The sequence below is a fragment of the Sus scrofa genome, chromosome 13, assembly GCF_054392235.1.
Source record: "Sus scrofa isolate SSC_HxYL_T2T_F1_AM1 chromosome 13, Sscrofa_HxYL_maternal_Yorkshire_Landrace_v2.0, whole genome shotgun sequence".
Lineage (NCBI taxonomy): Eukaryota > Metazoa > Chordata > Mammalia > Artiodactyla > Suidae > Sus > Sus scrofa.
Window position 1 is genome coordinate 214951492 of NC_139395.1, and position 14431 is coordinate 214965922.

A 14431-nucleotide genomic window follows, 5' to 3' on the forward strand; every position below is an offset into this window, starting at 1 on the left:
TGGACATGTTATTCCCTTTGCAATATTTTGGAAGAGTTTCAGAAGAATAGGTGTTAACTATTCTCTGAATGTTTGAGAGAATTTGCCTGTACAGCCATCTTGCGCAGGACTGTTATTTTTTAGAGGTTTTTTAAAATCATATTTTCAATTTTAGTACTAGTGATTGGTCTACCCATATTTTCAACTGCTTCCTGGCTCAGTCTTAGTAGGTTGTAATTTTGTAAGAATTTGTCCATTTCTTACAGGTTGTCCATTTTATTGCCATGCAGTTGTTTAAAGTAATACCATAGGATTCTTTGGATTTCTGTGTAGTCAGTTATAATTTCTCATTTTATTTCTAATTTTATTGATTTGAGTCCTCTCATTTTTTTATGATGAGTCTGGCTAAAGGTTTATAAATTTTTTGATCTTATCAAAGAACCAACTTTTGGTTTCATTGATCTTCTCTCTTGTTTTTTTGTCTCTATTTCATTTTTTACTGCTCTAATCTTTATGATTTCTTTCCTTCTACTATTTTTTAGGCTTTGTTTGTTCATCCTCCTTTAGCTGTTTTACGTGTGAGGTAGGTTGTTTATTTGAGATTTTTCTTGTTTCCTGAGATAGGCTTGTATTGCTATAAACTTCCCTCTCATATCTGCTTTTACTATGTCCCAGAGATTTGGGATTGTTGTATCTTCCTCTAAGTATCTTTTGGTTTCCCCTTCAATTTCTTCAAAGATCCATTGGTTGTTCAGAAACATATTGTTTAGCTTCCAGAAGTTTGAGTTTTTTGCTGTTTTTTCCTTGTAGTTGATTTCTAGTCTCACAGCATTATGGTTGGAGAAAATACTTGAAAGAAATTTCAGCTTTTTAACATTTACCAAGGCTTGATCTCTGGCCCAAGATGTCATTTATCCTGGAGAATGTTCCATGTGCACTTCATAAGAATATATATTCTGCTATTTGGGGACACAGTGTTCTATAAATATCAGATAAATCTATATGTTCTAGAGTCTCATTTAAGGCCCGTGTTTCCTTGTTGGTTTTCTGTGTGGATGATCTGTCCTTGATGTACGTGGGATGTTAAAGTCCCCCAATATTATTGGGTTGCTGTTTATTTCTCCTTTTATGGCTGTCAGCAGTTGCCTTCTATATTGTGGTGCTCCAATATTAGGTGCTTATATATTTACAATTGTTATATCCTTTTCTTGAGTAGATCCTTTGATCATTATGTAGTGTCCTTCTTCAGCTCTTGTGACATTCTTTATTTTAAAGTCTATTTTGTCTGATATGAGTATTGCTACCCCCACTTTCCTTTGATTTCCATTGCATGTAATAGCTTCTTCCATCCCCTCACTTTCAGTCTGTGTCTTTAGGACAGAAGTGGGTCTCTTGTAAACAGCATATATATGGGTCTTGATTTGCATGCATTCAACCAGTCTGTGTCTTTTGGTTGGAGCATTTAATCCATTTAAATTCAGTGTGATTATGGATTAAAATGGGTTTATTGCCATTTTCCTCATTGTTTGGGAATACTACTTTGGGTCTTTTTTACTTCCCTTCCTCTTCTGTTGCTTTCTCTTGTGATATGCTATCTTTAGTGTTGTGTTTGGATTGCTGCTTCTTTTTTCATGTGTTCAAACCCAAATTCTTTGGGTTTTGGTTGCCATTAGATTTGGATATAACCAGCTATATGTGTATAGAATTGTTTGTGCTTGCAGACATCTTATCTTCAGATGTATTTTCAATGTTTTGCATCTGTTTTCTCTTCCTATGTTTGCTAGTTTTGCCATTAAATTGTCAATGGGTGATTTTCTACCTTTATCTTTGTCTTTACCAGTGCCTCTAAGTATCTGATTTGAAATTTTCTTCTTTCTAATTGTGGCTTTTTCTTTTTTTCCCTAGAGAATTTCCATTAGCAGTTGTTGTAGATCTGGTTTAGAGGTGCTGCATTCTCTTAGCTTCTGCCTGGCTGAAAACCTTTTGATCTCTCCATCAGATCTGAATGAAAGCCTTGTGGTTATACTATTCTTGGTTCTAGATTCCTTATTTTAATCTCCTTAAATATGTCTTTCCACTTCCTTCTAGTTTGCAGAGTTTCTGCTGAAAGATCAGATGTTATCCTTATAGGTGTCCCCTTTTATGCTGTGTTGCTTTTCCCACATGGCTTCTTTTAATATTTTTTTCTTTGTATTTAATTTTTGTCAGTTTGATTAGTTTGTATCTTGCTGGGTTTATTCTGTGTGGGTTTCTCTTTGCTTCCTCAACTTGAGTGAGTGTTTCCTTTCCCATATTAGGGCAGTTTCTGTCTATAAACTCTGAATATTTTCTCTAGCCCTTTATCTACTCTATTTCTGGGGCTCTTATGATGCACATGTTGGTACATTTAATGTTGTTCCAGAGGACTCTCAGACTCTCCTCAGTTCTTTTCATTCTTGTTTCTTTTTCACTTTTCTAGGGCCACACTTGCAGTATATGGAGGGTCATGGGCTAGGAGTCCAATTGGAGCTTCAACCGCTGGCCTACACTGCAGCCACAGCAACATCAGATCCAAGTCACATCTGCAACCTACACCACAGTTCTCAGCAATGCCAGATCCTTAACCCACTGAGTGAGGCCAGGGATCAAACCCTCAACCTGATGGTTCCTAGTTAGATTCATTTCCACTGTACCACAATGGGAACTCTTCATTATTTTTTTTTAATTTTTTTTCCTGTGGCAGTGATTTTTCACCACTCTATCTAACACATCACCTATCTATTCTTCTTCCTCTGTTATTCTGCTGTTTATTCCTTCTAGCGTATTTTTATTTCAGATATTATGCTATTCATCTTAGTTTGCTTTTTCTTTAGGTTTCTTTTTCTTTTCTTTTCTTTCCTTTCCTTTTTTTTGGTATTTTTAGGGCTGCACTTGTGGCATATGGAGATTCCCAGGCTAGGGATCGAATCTGAGCTGTAGCTGCCAGCCTATGCCACAGCCACAGCAACACAGGATGCCAGCTGCATCTGTGATGTACACCACAGCTCACAGCAATGCTGGATCCTTAACCCACTGAGTTAGGCCAGGGATTGAACCCATGTCGCCATGAATACTTGTCAGGCTTGTTAAACACTGAGCCACAATGGGAACTCTTGTCTTGTTCTTTTCTCTGATAGCTATTTCTTTGTCATCTCATGATGTCTAACTTGCTGTGTTTATTGTCCCCTTGATAGTGGGAATGTAGATGCAGCAGCTGGTGGCTAGTCTTAGATTACTCAGAGTTGGTAAGAGCTCACATGTACCCAGCTCGTGATGGGAGCTGTGGTATTATGCAACCTACCCTGGAGCTGAGTGATGCTAGTGCTGGGGTCTGTGAGTTGCCAGTGGTACATGGTTCACAGGATTGCTATTGTGGCCGGTGGTGGGAGAGCAGAACTGTCTCCTGAGACCCCTCCTGCTTCCAGGCAGCTCTCAGTGTGATTTGTTGCAGTTGGCAACATAAGCAGCTGCTCCTGCTTTCCCTCCCTTGATTGGGAGGCAGCTTCAGAGGCAGGTGCTTTTCTGTAGTCACTCCTTTGTTTGGCCAGTCTAGAGAGCATTCTCTGTAGCCCCAAGTCAAGGGATACTCACTATCTCTTACTAAAAGGCTCTCTCTGTTGCTGTAAGCCGAGCACATTTCTGGTGGCCCATCCCCCTACCAGGCCAGTGGCAGAGTGTTTCCTGTGGTCACTGCAATCTAAAAGATGTGCCAGCTGGCCCCTATAAACTGCTTTGGCTAGTTGTGCAATATACACTGCTTTCATGGTCACCTGCTTGATTGTTGGCTGTGATCACAGAGCTTGTACTATGCCCAAGGATCATTCTTCCTGTTTCAAAAATAACTTTTTCAACCCCATAGGTAAATTGAGGCTTTCTACACACCTGGAATTCCCCCTCTGAGTGGTCTCCTGGACTGCCCACACAGTTTCCAAATTCACCTTTACTCCCTAGACAAATTTCAGCTTTCTGCCTGCCCAGCAGGCCCCTTCCAACTCCCAGGATCATTTATGCTGTTTAAGCAATTGCTTCAATATTCCCCTTGCCTAGTGCTGGCTGGGGTCACGAGGCCTATACTATTCCTATTCCTGTGCTTGCTCTAAGGATTCCTCCACCTGCTCCAGTTTTTCTATACGCTTAAGGGCAATGGGGTGCTCCCCAAACTGATGCTAAGCAGCCGCTGCCCAAGGGTAGATCCTGTAGCTGGAGCAGTTGGTGCCTTGCAGCCTAAGAACAAGTGCAGAGGATGAGGCTATAACGGTGGAACCTGCCCCTTCCCTTTAGCACCCCAGCAATGGTGCCTAGCCTCCAAACCTGACCGGGTTTTCTCAGCTTATAGATCAACTGTAGTCACTCCAGACTCTGGTCCTTCAGGCTGTCTCTTTGATAACAATCCTATTTTTTCCCCATGTAGACAACCATGGCTCTCTATGAATACTTTTGTGATTTCCTCTGTAATCCCAGGGAGGGAAAGTGGAATGGATGTCAAATGATGAATAAAAATCAATATATGAATACATGGCTCTTCATAAAGCTCCATTTGTGCAGACTGGTCACTTACCAAACACACTCAGAAATCTAAGAGGTCAAAATTAGGTCAAGAAACAGGACAGTATAATTTGGGAAAACAGCCTTTATGGATAGGGTCAGAATGGAAATCTTTTCAGGTTTGCAGGTCCAAATGGTCTCTGTTGGAGCTACTCTGATCTGCCTTTGCAGCAGGAAAGTAGCCAGAGAGGGTACATAAGACGAGGAGCGTGGTGGCATTTAGCCTGTGTTCTTTAGCTCAACAGCTTGCAGTATAACAAGGGCAAGACCAGGAAAGGAAGACATTTCCTCTGGTTTTTTTAACCCCAAAATCACTAGGAAAAAAAACAATTGTTATTTTGAACTGTGAGTGGACATTCATATGAAAGAAACACCCATAAAAGAATCACGTACAGTGCGGGAGGCCAGCTCTGGCGGCCAGGGAGTGTACACTTTTTCCCGATAGGAGAGGGACACGGCGTTGGCAAATATACAACACAGAGACAGCCTCTTTGTCCCTTCTTTCAGGGCACTGGACTGCTCACATTTTATTGGCATAAGTGGTTGATTATATAGACAGTTTTTCACTACAGATTGCATCACAGTGTTAAAAGTACATTGGTTATCTTTTACATGCTACAGCAGCTATACATCATGTTCTAAGATCTTTATCTTAACTAAATTTAGTGAGTACAGTTGAAGGGCAGTTAGGTACAATACGTCATGTGGAAAGGAGGAGACTCGGTACAAACCATCCCATGACCAGCAAGTCTCCACAAGGTGAAGAGGTCACAGACACAAGACTTTGGCATTCACAAATCTTATTTTTAGACTGGTGCTTATCTTTAAAGTGTTATGGCAAGGAGACAGTGTAAGAAAATATAAACCAACTTAACTAGCTATCACTTAAAAGCTTTTATAACTCATAGCTAGGTGTCTTTTGGTCAAGAATAACATGTATCTAACTTTTATGAACCTCATTAAAATCCTAACTCTAAAGTTTACTGTGTAACTAGTTAGTAGAAAAACACTATGTTTTAATTAAGTTGGATTTGAATAGGAAAAAGTCCTTCAGGGTGAAATTTTTATTATATTATTGTTGTAACTTTGTTAAATCACAAATTACCACAGGAAAATAAGAATGGAAAATAGGAATAATAAGTAAATAATCCGGAAAGACTGAGGAAAACTAAATAACAGATAAAACAGGAAAGACTAGGTCACCTGAGAAACAATCCATGTTCTCCAGCGCAAACATGGAAATTGCTTTCCAGGGAAAGCCCCAATTTTTCCCCATAAACATCAAAATGAAAGCTGTGTAACCTGAGGCCTACCCTTGGCTTGTACCGTGCAGGCAGGCTTTCATCCTGACCAGAGGCCCACCTTCGGCTTGTACCGTTCAGGTGAGCTCCCTTCCTTGGTTAGGAACCTGCCTTGAGGGTTTTTTTTTTTTTTTGCCATCAGACAAGGTCCTGGTTTTGAATCCCTGCATTTTCTTGGCTCCCCGCAGTACAGCAGGGAAAGTTGAGTGTGCAGGGTTGTTAGTGGATGAGAGAGTTTGTTGTTCAGTCTCCGCATTGTGAATGCATTATTTGTGTGGGAAAGAAGGGGCAGGAGGACTGCAGTTTTATTGATGAATACATAGTTCTTCATACATGTCCATTTGTGCAGACTATTAAATACCAAACCAGCTCAATTGTTCATAATTTTTGAATCTAGTTTGGAGGACTGATGCACACCTAGAATTCCTTTAAGTTTTCTCTTTGTAAGCTTTCAAGATGAACATCTACAAGCAAGATGTCCTGGCTACACCACCAACTTGCATGACCATGAGCCAAATGCTGAAGCTACTGTTTACCCTCAACAGTAAACTGGGAATCACAGTCATAGGTCGGCTATGAAGATTAGTGTCTGGACATAGGTGACATTGTTGAAAACACATGGGAAGTGCCAAGATCCTCTGTCTTGAGTCCCTGTGTGAGGCTCCCAACACCACCTAAGGCAACAAGAAGCTTCCTCCTTCCCAACAGCATGTATGACCTCCCCAGGGTGCCAGGGATTGTTGGCCATATTCCTTCCATTCATGGAAGCACTCCTTGTCAAATTCCATAAAAAAACACCTAGTTCAATATACCACTTATTAACTTGGCAAAAAATTAACCCCAAATATAGGCATTTTCAGCAATCCTGGACTTATATAGCCATTAAATAAACATTCCAATCAGTGGCTAGGTATGCAGTAAGACTTTCATAAACACATACCACACCTGGGGCAACACTGGGAATCTCACAGAGTCAGGTACCCTGCCCACAGGAATGTCGAAGCACAGAACCATTTTCTCTCATGCACTGACTTGAACTCCTCTTAAGGTAGCTCCAGAATCTATGTTCCTCAGAAGCAAGCGCCTTGGTATTTTTTTTTTTTTTTTGCATTGAAGAAAAAGCAATTATTGCCATACTGGGGGGAGTGATGGGCCCAGTCCAAGACAATGAATCTGCACTCCTTTTTCTCCTTTTGGAGATCTCCCTCCCAAATTCTTTTTTGTCAGCTTCCAGGAATCCCTATTCCAGCGCTGGAGCTTCACCAACCCATCTCCACCTTTCCAACCCATGTGCAACTCAGAGGTGGAATCAAAAGACAGCTATTTCCAGGTTTGGCTCTGGAGGCAGCACCAGGGAGAGGGAGGAGTCGGGACTCAGTTATTAGGAACCTACTGCAACACTGGGCCCTCCTTGTAGGGAGGGCAGAAGGCAGGGCTTAGTCCCCTGGGAATCACAGCCCTGCTACCAGACACACTGAATCCTAGCTCTGGTCTACCTGGCTTCTCTGTTACCAAATTGCTCCTTGCCTGGCTGCACCTTCTGCCCTAGACTCACACCACCCTCCACTCTCCACGCCAGAGCACATACACCACACCAGCCATGTCTTCCAACACTCGAGTGGCTCTGGTGACTGGGGCAAACAAGGGTATTGGCTTCGCCATCGTGCGGGACCTGTGCCGGCAGTTCGCTGGGGACGTGGTGCTCACAGCGAGGGACGTGGCACGAGGCCAGGCAGCCGTGAAGCAACTGCAAGCCGAGGGCCTGAGCCCGCGCTTCCACCAGCTGGACATCATAGACCTGCAGAGCATCCGTGCCCTGTGTGACTTCCTGCGGAAGGAGTATGGTGGGCTGGATGTGCTGGTCAACAACGCGGCCATCGCCTTCCAGTGTAAGTGGATGTGAGCTCAAAGGATACAGCCTTCTGAGGGGGGCCAGCCTGGGTGGGTGGGGGCTGCTGCCTGAAGGTCCACTGTGGGACCTCGAACCTGTTCCCTAGAGAAGTCGATGTTCAGAGACTCTGAGACTGATGTTCAGAGGGTGCTGAACCTTCCAAATTGACATCTTTCCAGCCATAAGTCTCCTGCAATAACTTTGATCAAACTGTTAGGAACTGACTCCAAGTTTTCACATTTCACTCTGATTGAACTTTGGAGCAGATGGGTGATTTAAAAAAAATTTTTTAAATTAAGTTGGATGAATTTTTAATTTATTTTGAAATAAAATATTGCAAAAATGGGACACAGAGACCCTTTATATACCCCCTTAGCCTCCCCCACTGGTGCTGTCTTTCAAAACTGTACAGCAGGATAAATTTCTGAAATGCTCATTGGCACAATGCTTTTAACTAATCCCAGACATTACTTAGTATTCATCAGAATACAGGGCAAAAGCACCTATTATTTCATGCATTTTTACATAAGGCTACTAATAATTAGTTCTTTTTTCTTTTTGCCCTAAAAGTGGACAATCCCACACCGTTTCATATTCAGGCAGAACTGACTATGAAAACAAACTTCATGGGAACCCGAAATGTGTGCACAGAGCTTCTGCCTCTAATAAAACCTCAAGGTGAGTCTGATTGGAGCCCAAGCTGTAGTATTTCTAGCAAGATCAGAGCCCTGCCTGCCTCTGCCCTCCTCTGCATGCTAGGCTACCTCTCTTGCTTACCTTCCCTGGCCTCCAGGATGTGTCTTCACCCGGCCAGGTGCCCTGTGACCATAGGTTTCTTAATGCTATCACGGTCATGGTGGTCTCTGTTCAGCTGCTCTTCATACCTCTGGCTCTTTTATCTCTTTCCTATTTTTAGTTCAAAGGTCTTTTACACAAGGTCTTTAACTCTCTCCAGCCCCATCACAGGTAGAGTTCTCTTGAGAGTCCACCCCAGACCTTTTATCCCCACCTCTCTCTCTCTCACAGTAACCTATTTCACCTTTTTTCTTTGCTCATTTGCCTTTTCTTTTTTTTTTTTTTTTTGTCTTTTTGCTATTTCTTTGGGCCGCTTCCGCGGCATATGGAAGTTCCCAGGCTAGGGGTCTAATCGGAGCTGTAGCCACCGGCCTATGCCAGAGCCACAGCAACGCGGGATCCGAGCCGCGTCTGCGACCTACACCACAGCTCATGGCAACGCCAGATCGTTAACCCAATGAGCAAGGGCAGGGATCGAACCCGCAACCTCATGGTTCCTAGTCGGATTCGTTAACCACTGCGCCACGACGGGAACTCCTCATTTGCCTTTTCTGATCCAGGTTTGGGTAGCCTACACTACCATCAATTCATCATTCCCCCTGAAGCTTTTTCTACATCTCTTCATCTGGATTTTGCTTTTTTTCTCCTGTGATAGGATATATTACATGTAATGCTAGATACTAAGTCAAATGTACACTTCTGAGTCCTGAAAATTTCAGGAGGTCCCCACAATACTCTCAGGTTCAATAATTCACTAGAAGGACTTAGAACTCACCAAAAAGCTGTTAAGTACAAATGCCAGTGAATTAGGAAGTGGAGACTGGCTCAGGTCAGCAGGGATCAAGGCCTCATGGCACAGGTCCAGCAAAGACCAGGATGGAGCTGCCACAGGTCCTCTCCCAGCACATCTTAGACAAAGCACGTGTTTCTCCCTGAAACAATAGGAGACCGCACACATGGAGCACTGCCCACCTGGGAGCTCACCCTGGCCTTGGTGTTCAGTGGCCTTGGTGCTGGTGGGTCACATAGTCATGGCTCACTTCCCTCTTGGCTGACCTGACTCTCCAGACCCTCCCAAGGTCCAGTTCATACCAGGAAGCCCAAGGCCCCAGCATAGTCATGTGTTAACATAGATTATGGAGCCTGACCCTAGACACCAAGTGAGCAAGGCCAGTCTTCTCAGGCAGGACATTCTAAGGGTTTATCATTTCCTCCCAGATGCCCTGGGCAAGGACTGAACAATCATTGGCCAAGCTTAGCCCTTTCCTTACAGAGAGCAGCCCCTGGAGCTTTCCTAAGGATCCCTTATATACAAAGGATCATTGAGCACCTAAATTTAGTACAAAAATTATTTAAGAGATAGAGCAATAGTATCAGAAATATTCCTAATATTTTAAGGAGCCAGCTTGGGGGAGGGGTAGTTTTAGGGGAGCAGGTAATCCATCCTATAAAGCCGCTACATACATTTTCATGTGTTTGTACTAATTTGATTCTTCCCTTAATCATCTGCTATTCGTGCCTTTATTAACATGAAACTATTTGTCCATAAGTATTTAGTATAGGTTAATTAAAAATCTAGGCATATGAAATTAAAAGATTTGTTTTTTACAAAAAAAAAATCTACTGTTTGAATCAGAAAGTACCAAACTAGAACAGTGAGGATGGTTCCACCCACAGGTACTTGGGGACAGATGATTATGGAAAAAAGGTTTAAATGAAGTAAGGAATAAGATTATGGAATGTTTGAAACTTTTGGCCCAGGTTGCTGTTTGTGACTGGTGGTCCTTAGGTTTCCATGTTACACTTTTGGCATTTTCAGGCTCACACTTTGGTTTGCTACCAGAAGTGAACAGAAAATTAGAGACACACAGTCTAATGGCCTCCTTGTTTAAATATTTACAACATGGAAATTAGCTGCTACTTAGCACCCTTTGTTTTTTATCAACTACTCATTTTCCATCAGTATGACAACCAGAGGAGACTGTCACTCAGTCTCCCAGGAAACTTGACAGTATCTTCTTTGACCCCTTAGACAGGGGATCTCCTGCCAGGATTGAAAAGCCAGGTCCAGAGACAGCATCTCACCTCATCAGGACACACTGTAACTTCCTAGGGCTGCCACCTGCAGCCCACTTCTCAGCTCTGTGTCCGGTCTTGGCCTCAACAGTTTTGTCTCCTACCCATCTGTCCTCTTTCTGACTTGCCGGCAGAGGAAACACTCCCAGTCCTTTTGTGCCTCAGAAGATGCTAGAGTCCCATACAGCAATTATCCTATCCCTGCCTTGGTACAGCACCCATTTCCACTCCCCTCATGGACCTAAAGAACCACTGCAAATAACCAAACCTAAATATAATCCATCCACAATATCAAACCCATTTCCAACCCAGGAAGTGCTTCTTCTGATGGCCCCTAAAATGTCCTACTCTCATTCCCTCTTAAGGTCCCTTTGAATCTCTGAGTTCATACTCAGTGGGCATCTCTGAAATAGTCAGTTTCCACTGCCCCTCTCTGTCCTCCAATAGCCAGGACTGGAGGCATTACTCGTGAGCTGAGAAAAACCCAAACCCAGAAAAAAATGCATGAAATTCAGACCCTGAAATGAATGCTTTTTCGTTCCTCCATCCAAGCCTTCCAAATCTAATGCTATCTGGTCACTTGGGAACTTCCAGCAAGAAACAAACCCACAGGTTCATTGTGGGTCAACAGAGACCTGTCCTAGACCACTGACCAAAGGATCATAGACCCTCAGGTGGTCCCCAAAGAGGCCACTCTCCCAAGTGTGGTGAGGACCCCTCTTATTTTCTGAGCATTTTCCTCCATACACCAGTTTCCTGTTCATATGGGAATCTGGGCACTGCCCTCCCCACTTGAGCCTTTCTTTCTCTGACATCATCCTGGACATGATGGCTAACACAGGTTCCAAACAGTTTCATGGCCTTCTCTCATGGAGGCAGTCTTAATTCATCTCCTAGCAAACTGGTCCTTGATTCTCAGTTGGAAATTTGGTGTCCAACATCACAGCAAATTGGATATTCATCCTTCTGCACTCACATCTCTATGTAACAATTCGTGTTCTATTGTAGGCAGAGTGGTGAATGTGTCTAGCACTGAAGGTGTCAGAGCCCTTAACGAGTGCAGCCCTGAATTGCAGCAGAAGTTCAAGAGTGAGACCATCACAGAGGAGGAGCTGGTGGGGCTCATGAACAAGTTTGTGGAAGACACAAAGAACGGGGTGCACAGGAAGGAGGGATGGAGTGATTCGACCTACGGAGTGACAAAAATTGGGGTCTCTGTGTTGTCCAGGATCTATGCCAGGAAACTGAGAGAGCAGAGAGCAGGGGACAAGATCCTCCTGAATGCCTGCTGCCCAGGGTGGGTGAGAACTGACATGGGGGGACCCAAAGCCCCCAAGAGCCCAGAGGTAGGAGCAGAGACCCCCGTGTACTTGGCCCTTTTGCCCTCAGATGCAGAGGGGCCTCATGGTCAGTTTGTTACTGACAAAAAAGTTGTAGAATGGGGTGTTCCCCCTGAGAGCTACCCCTGGGTCAATGCATAATTTGTGTCCTGATTTCACCAAAAGGATACTTACACTATCAAAAATATTCCTGTGCAAAAAAACAAAAAACAAAAACAAAAAAAAAACAGCTTTGTAGAAGAATCCAAATATCTCTCTATTAAGTCCCCACTGGGAGACGGCTGCTTATTCTGTGAAGGCTTTTGTGATTTCCTCTATTATCCCAGGGAGGGAAAATGGAATGGATTCCAAATGATGAATAAAAATGAAGAGAGGAATAAATGTTTCTTTTTAAAATTCTGTGTGAGCAGATTATTCATTTGCTAAAACCGCTCAGAAATCAAAGAGACCAACAGGTTAGTCAAGAGAAGTGACAGCATAACTTGGAACAAGGGCCATTACGGATTGGGTCTGACAGGAAATCTTTCAGCTTTACAGGTCCCAGAATCTCTACTGTCATGGTTATTTCTTTGTTAATTTCCATGTCTGATCTTCAGACTCGTGGATGTGAAAAGTGACAGCCCCCGAAGGCAAGGGACAGCCCTTATTTGAAGAGTCACGTCACTTTACCAATCTTGCCCTAAAACCATGTTGTTTGTTTCCTCCCAATCTTTAAAAAATGTATCCAAACTCACCACAGAACATCATCAATGTCTAAATCAAACCCTTAGCATCTCAACAACTAGGGTGGAAATGGACACTGTATCACAACATCATTGCACCCCCAGTTCTGAAGAAGACTACGTATCAAGATAACCCACTTATTAACTGTTACTAGGAAAAAAATCAAAAAGTAAACCCTTCCAGCAAAACTAGGGGTTTGTCCCCTTTAAAGGAAACATTCCAATCATTGGCTTGGCACCCAGTAAGAGCTTAACTGTTGCTGGACTTATGTACAGAGAAATGAGACCCCAAGGCTTTTTACCAGGAAGCAGTGTTCATTCATGCCTGCACTGACTCAGCAGATTAGTATCCAGAGTCTGAGCCCCGAACACAGCTGCGTGCCACCTTATATACCCCTCTTGTTTTCCCACTACATCTAAGTTTCTTTGTCCCACTTATTAGGTATACTACAAATTTTAGGCAGACAGCTATAGATACGTTTGCACTCATGGATATAGCTTATGCTACTTTACTGCAGAACTGCACATGCACACAGATGCTGGCATTGCATGTTGCCTTCCCTTTGATCTTGGAGGGCCCTGTCTCCTCCCCGCTGCATAACAAACACCCCTCCTTTGTGGGGACACTGAATCCCACAGAGCCAGGTACCTGCCCACTCTGAAAGCCTCATCACAGCCCTACTGTCTCTAGTCTCTTTCTTGAGTTTCCATTAGGAGAGCAGGGGAAGCTATATCCTCAGAAGACTGTCTCCAGAAGAAGGTACCCTGAGTAATTTCACTGCATCATAGGAAAAAGCAGCAAAGCCTATTCTGAAGGGGATGATGGGCCCAGCCCAAGCCAATTGATCTGCACTCCCTTTTCTCCTTTGGGAGGTCTCCCAGTGAGTTGTTATTCTCATTGTTACTGTTGTTTGTCTGCCAGGAATCTGTAGCCCCTGGTGGCTCTTGCCCAACCAGTTTTTCTTGGAGGAGGCAAATTTGTCCACTAGGAAACCACTGTGCATCTCAGAGGACAGATCCAAGGAGGGTTGTGTCCAGGATGGCTCAGGTTGTAGCAATAAGGAGAATGTGGTGCCAGGAAGTGGCTTTTGGGAATACTCTGGAATATTTGGCCCCTCCCTGGATGGAGGGCAGAAGCAGGGCTGAGGTCTGTAGGAGTCAGAGCACTGGATCCTAAGACATAGTGCTTCTGGGGTTCTCAACTCTAACAGAGACCACATCTCAGCCAGCTCAGTGCCCAGGACCCACAGTCTGGTCCACTATCCAGGATGGAGCCCAGCAAGACCTAAACCTGGCCATGTCATCAAACACTCATATGGCACTGGTGACAGATGCCAACAGGGGCATCGGCTTCACCCTCATTAGTGATCAGTGCAGCAGTTCTCAAGGGACACAGTGCTCTCTGTAAGGGATGTGGCACAGGGCTGGGCTATGGTACAGGCAGCTGGAGGCTGAGAGCTTAGATCTATGCTTCCACCAGCTGGACATTGAAGACCTGCAGAGCAAATAACAAAGAATTCAATATCCCACTAATTTGTTTTGGTATAAACAAAACCAATACGTAGGCACCTTTAGCAATCCTATGAATTATGTAAGCATTGAGTAAATAGTCCAATCAGTGGTTAGGCAGAGTATGAGTTTCAAAAACATACCTCACACCTGGAGCAACGCTGGGACTCCCACAGAGCCAGGTACCCTGCCCACAGGAAAATTGAATCACAGGACTGTTTTCTCTCATTCACTGCCGAATTCCTCTTAAGCAAG

The 14431-nt window shown here is 43.7% G+C and overlaps 1 protein-coding gene across 1 annotated transcript; it reads left to right on the plus strand.

Annotated features, from left to right (window-relative positions):
- The first annotated feature begins 7338 nt into the window (after positions 1-7338).
- CBR1 (carbonyl reductase 1) lies at positions 7339-12339 on the plus strand. The gene is given in 3 exon segments (NM_214073.1): positions 7339-7732; positions 8305-8412; positions 11614-12339. Coding segments are annotated over 3 exon segments (870 nt in total). The 5' UTR covers positions 7339-7443; the 3' UTR covers positions 12087-12339.
- The last annotated feature ends 2092 nt before the right edge of the window (positions 12340-14431 follow it).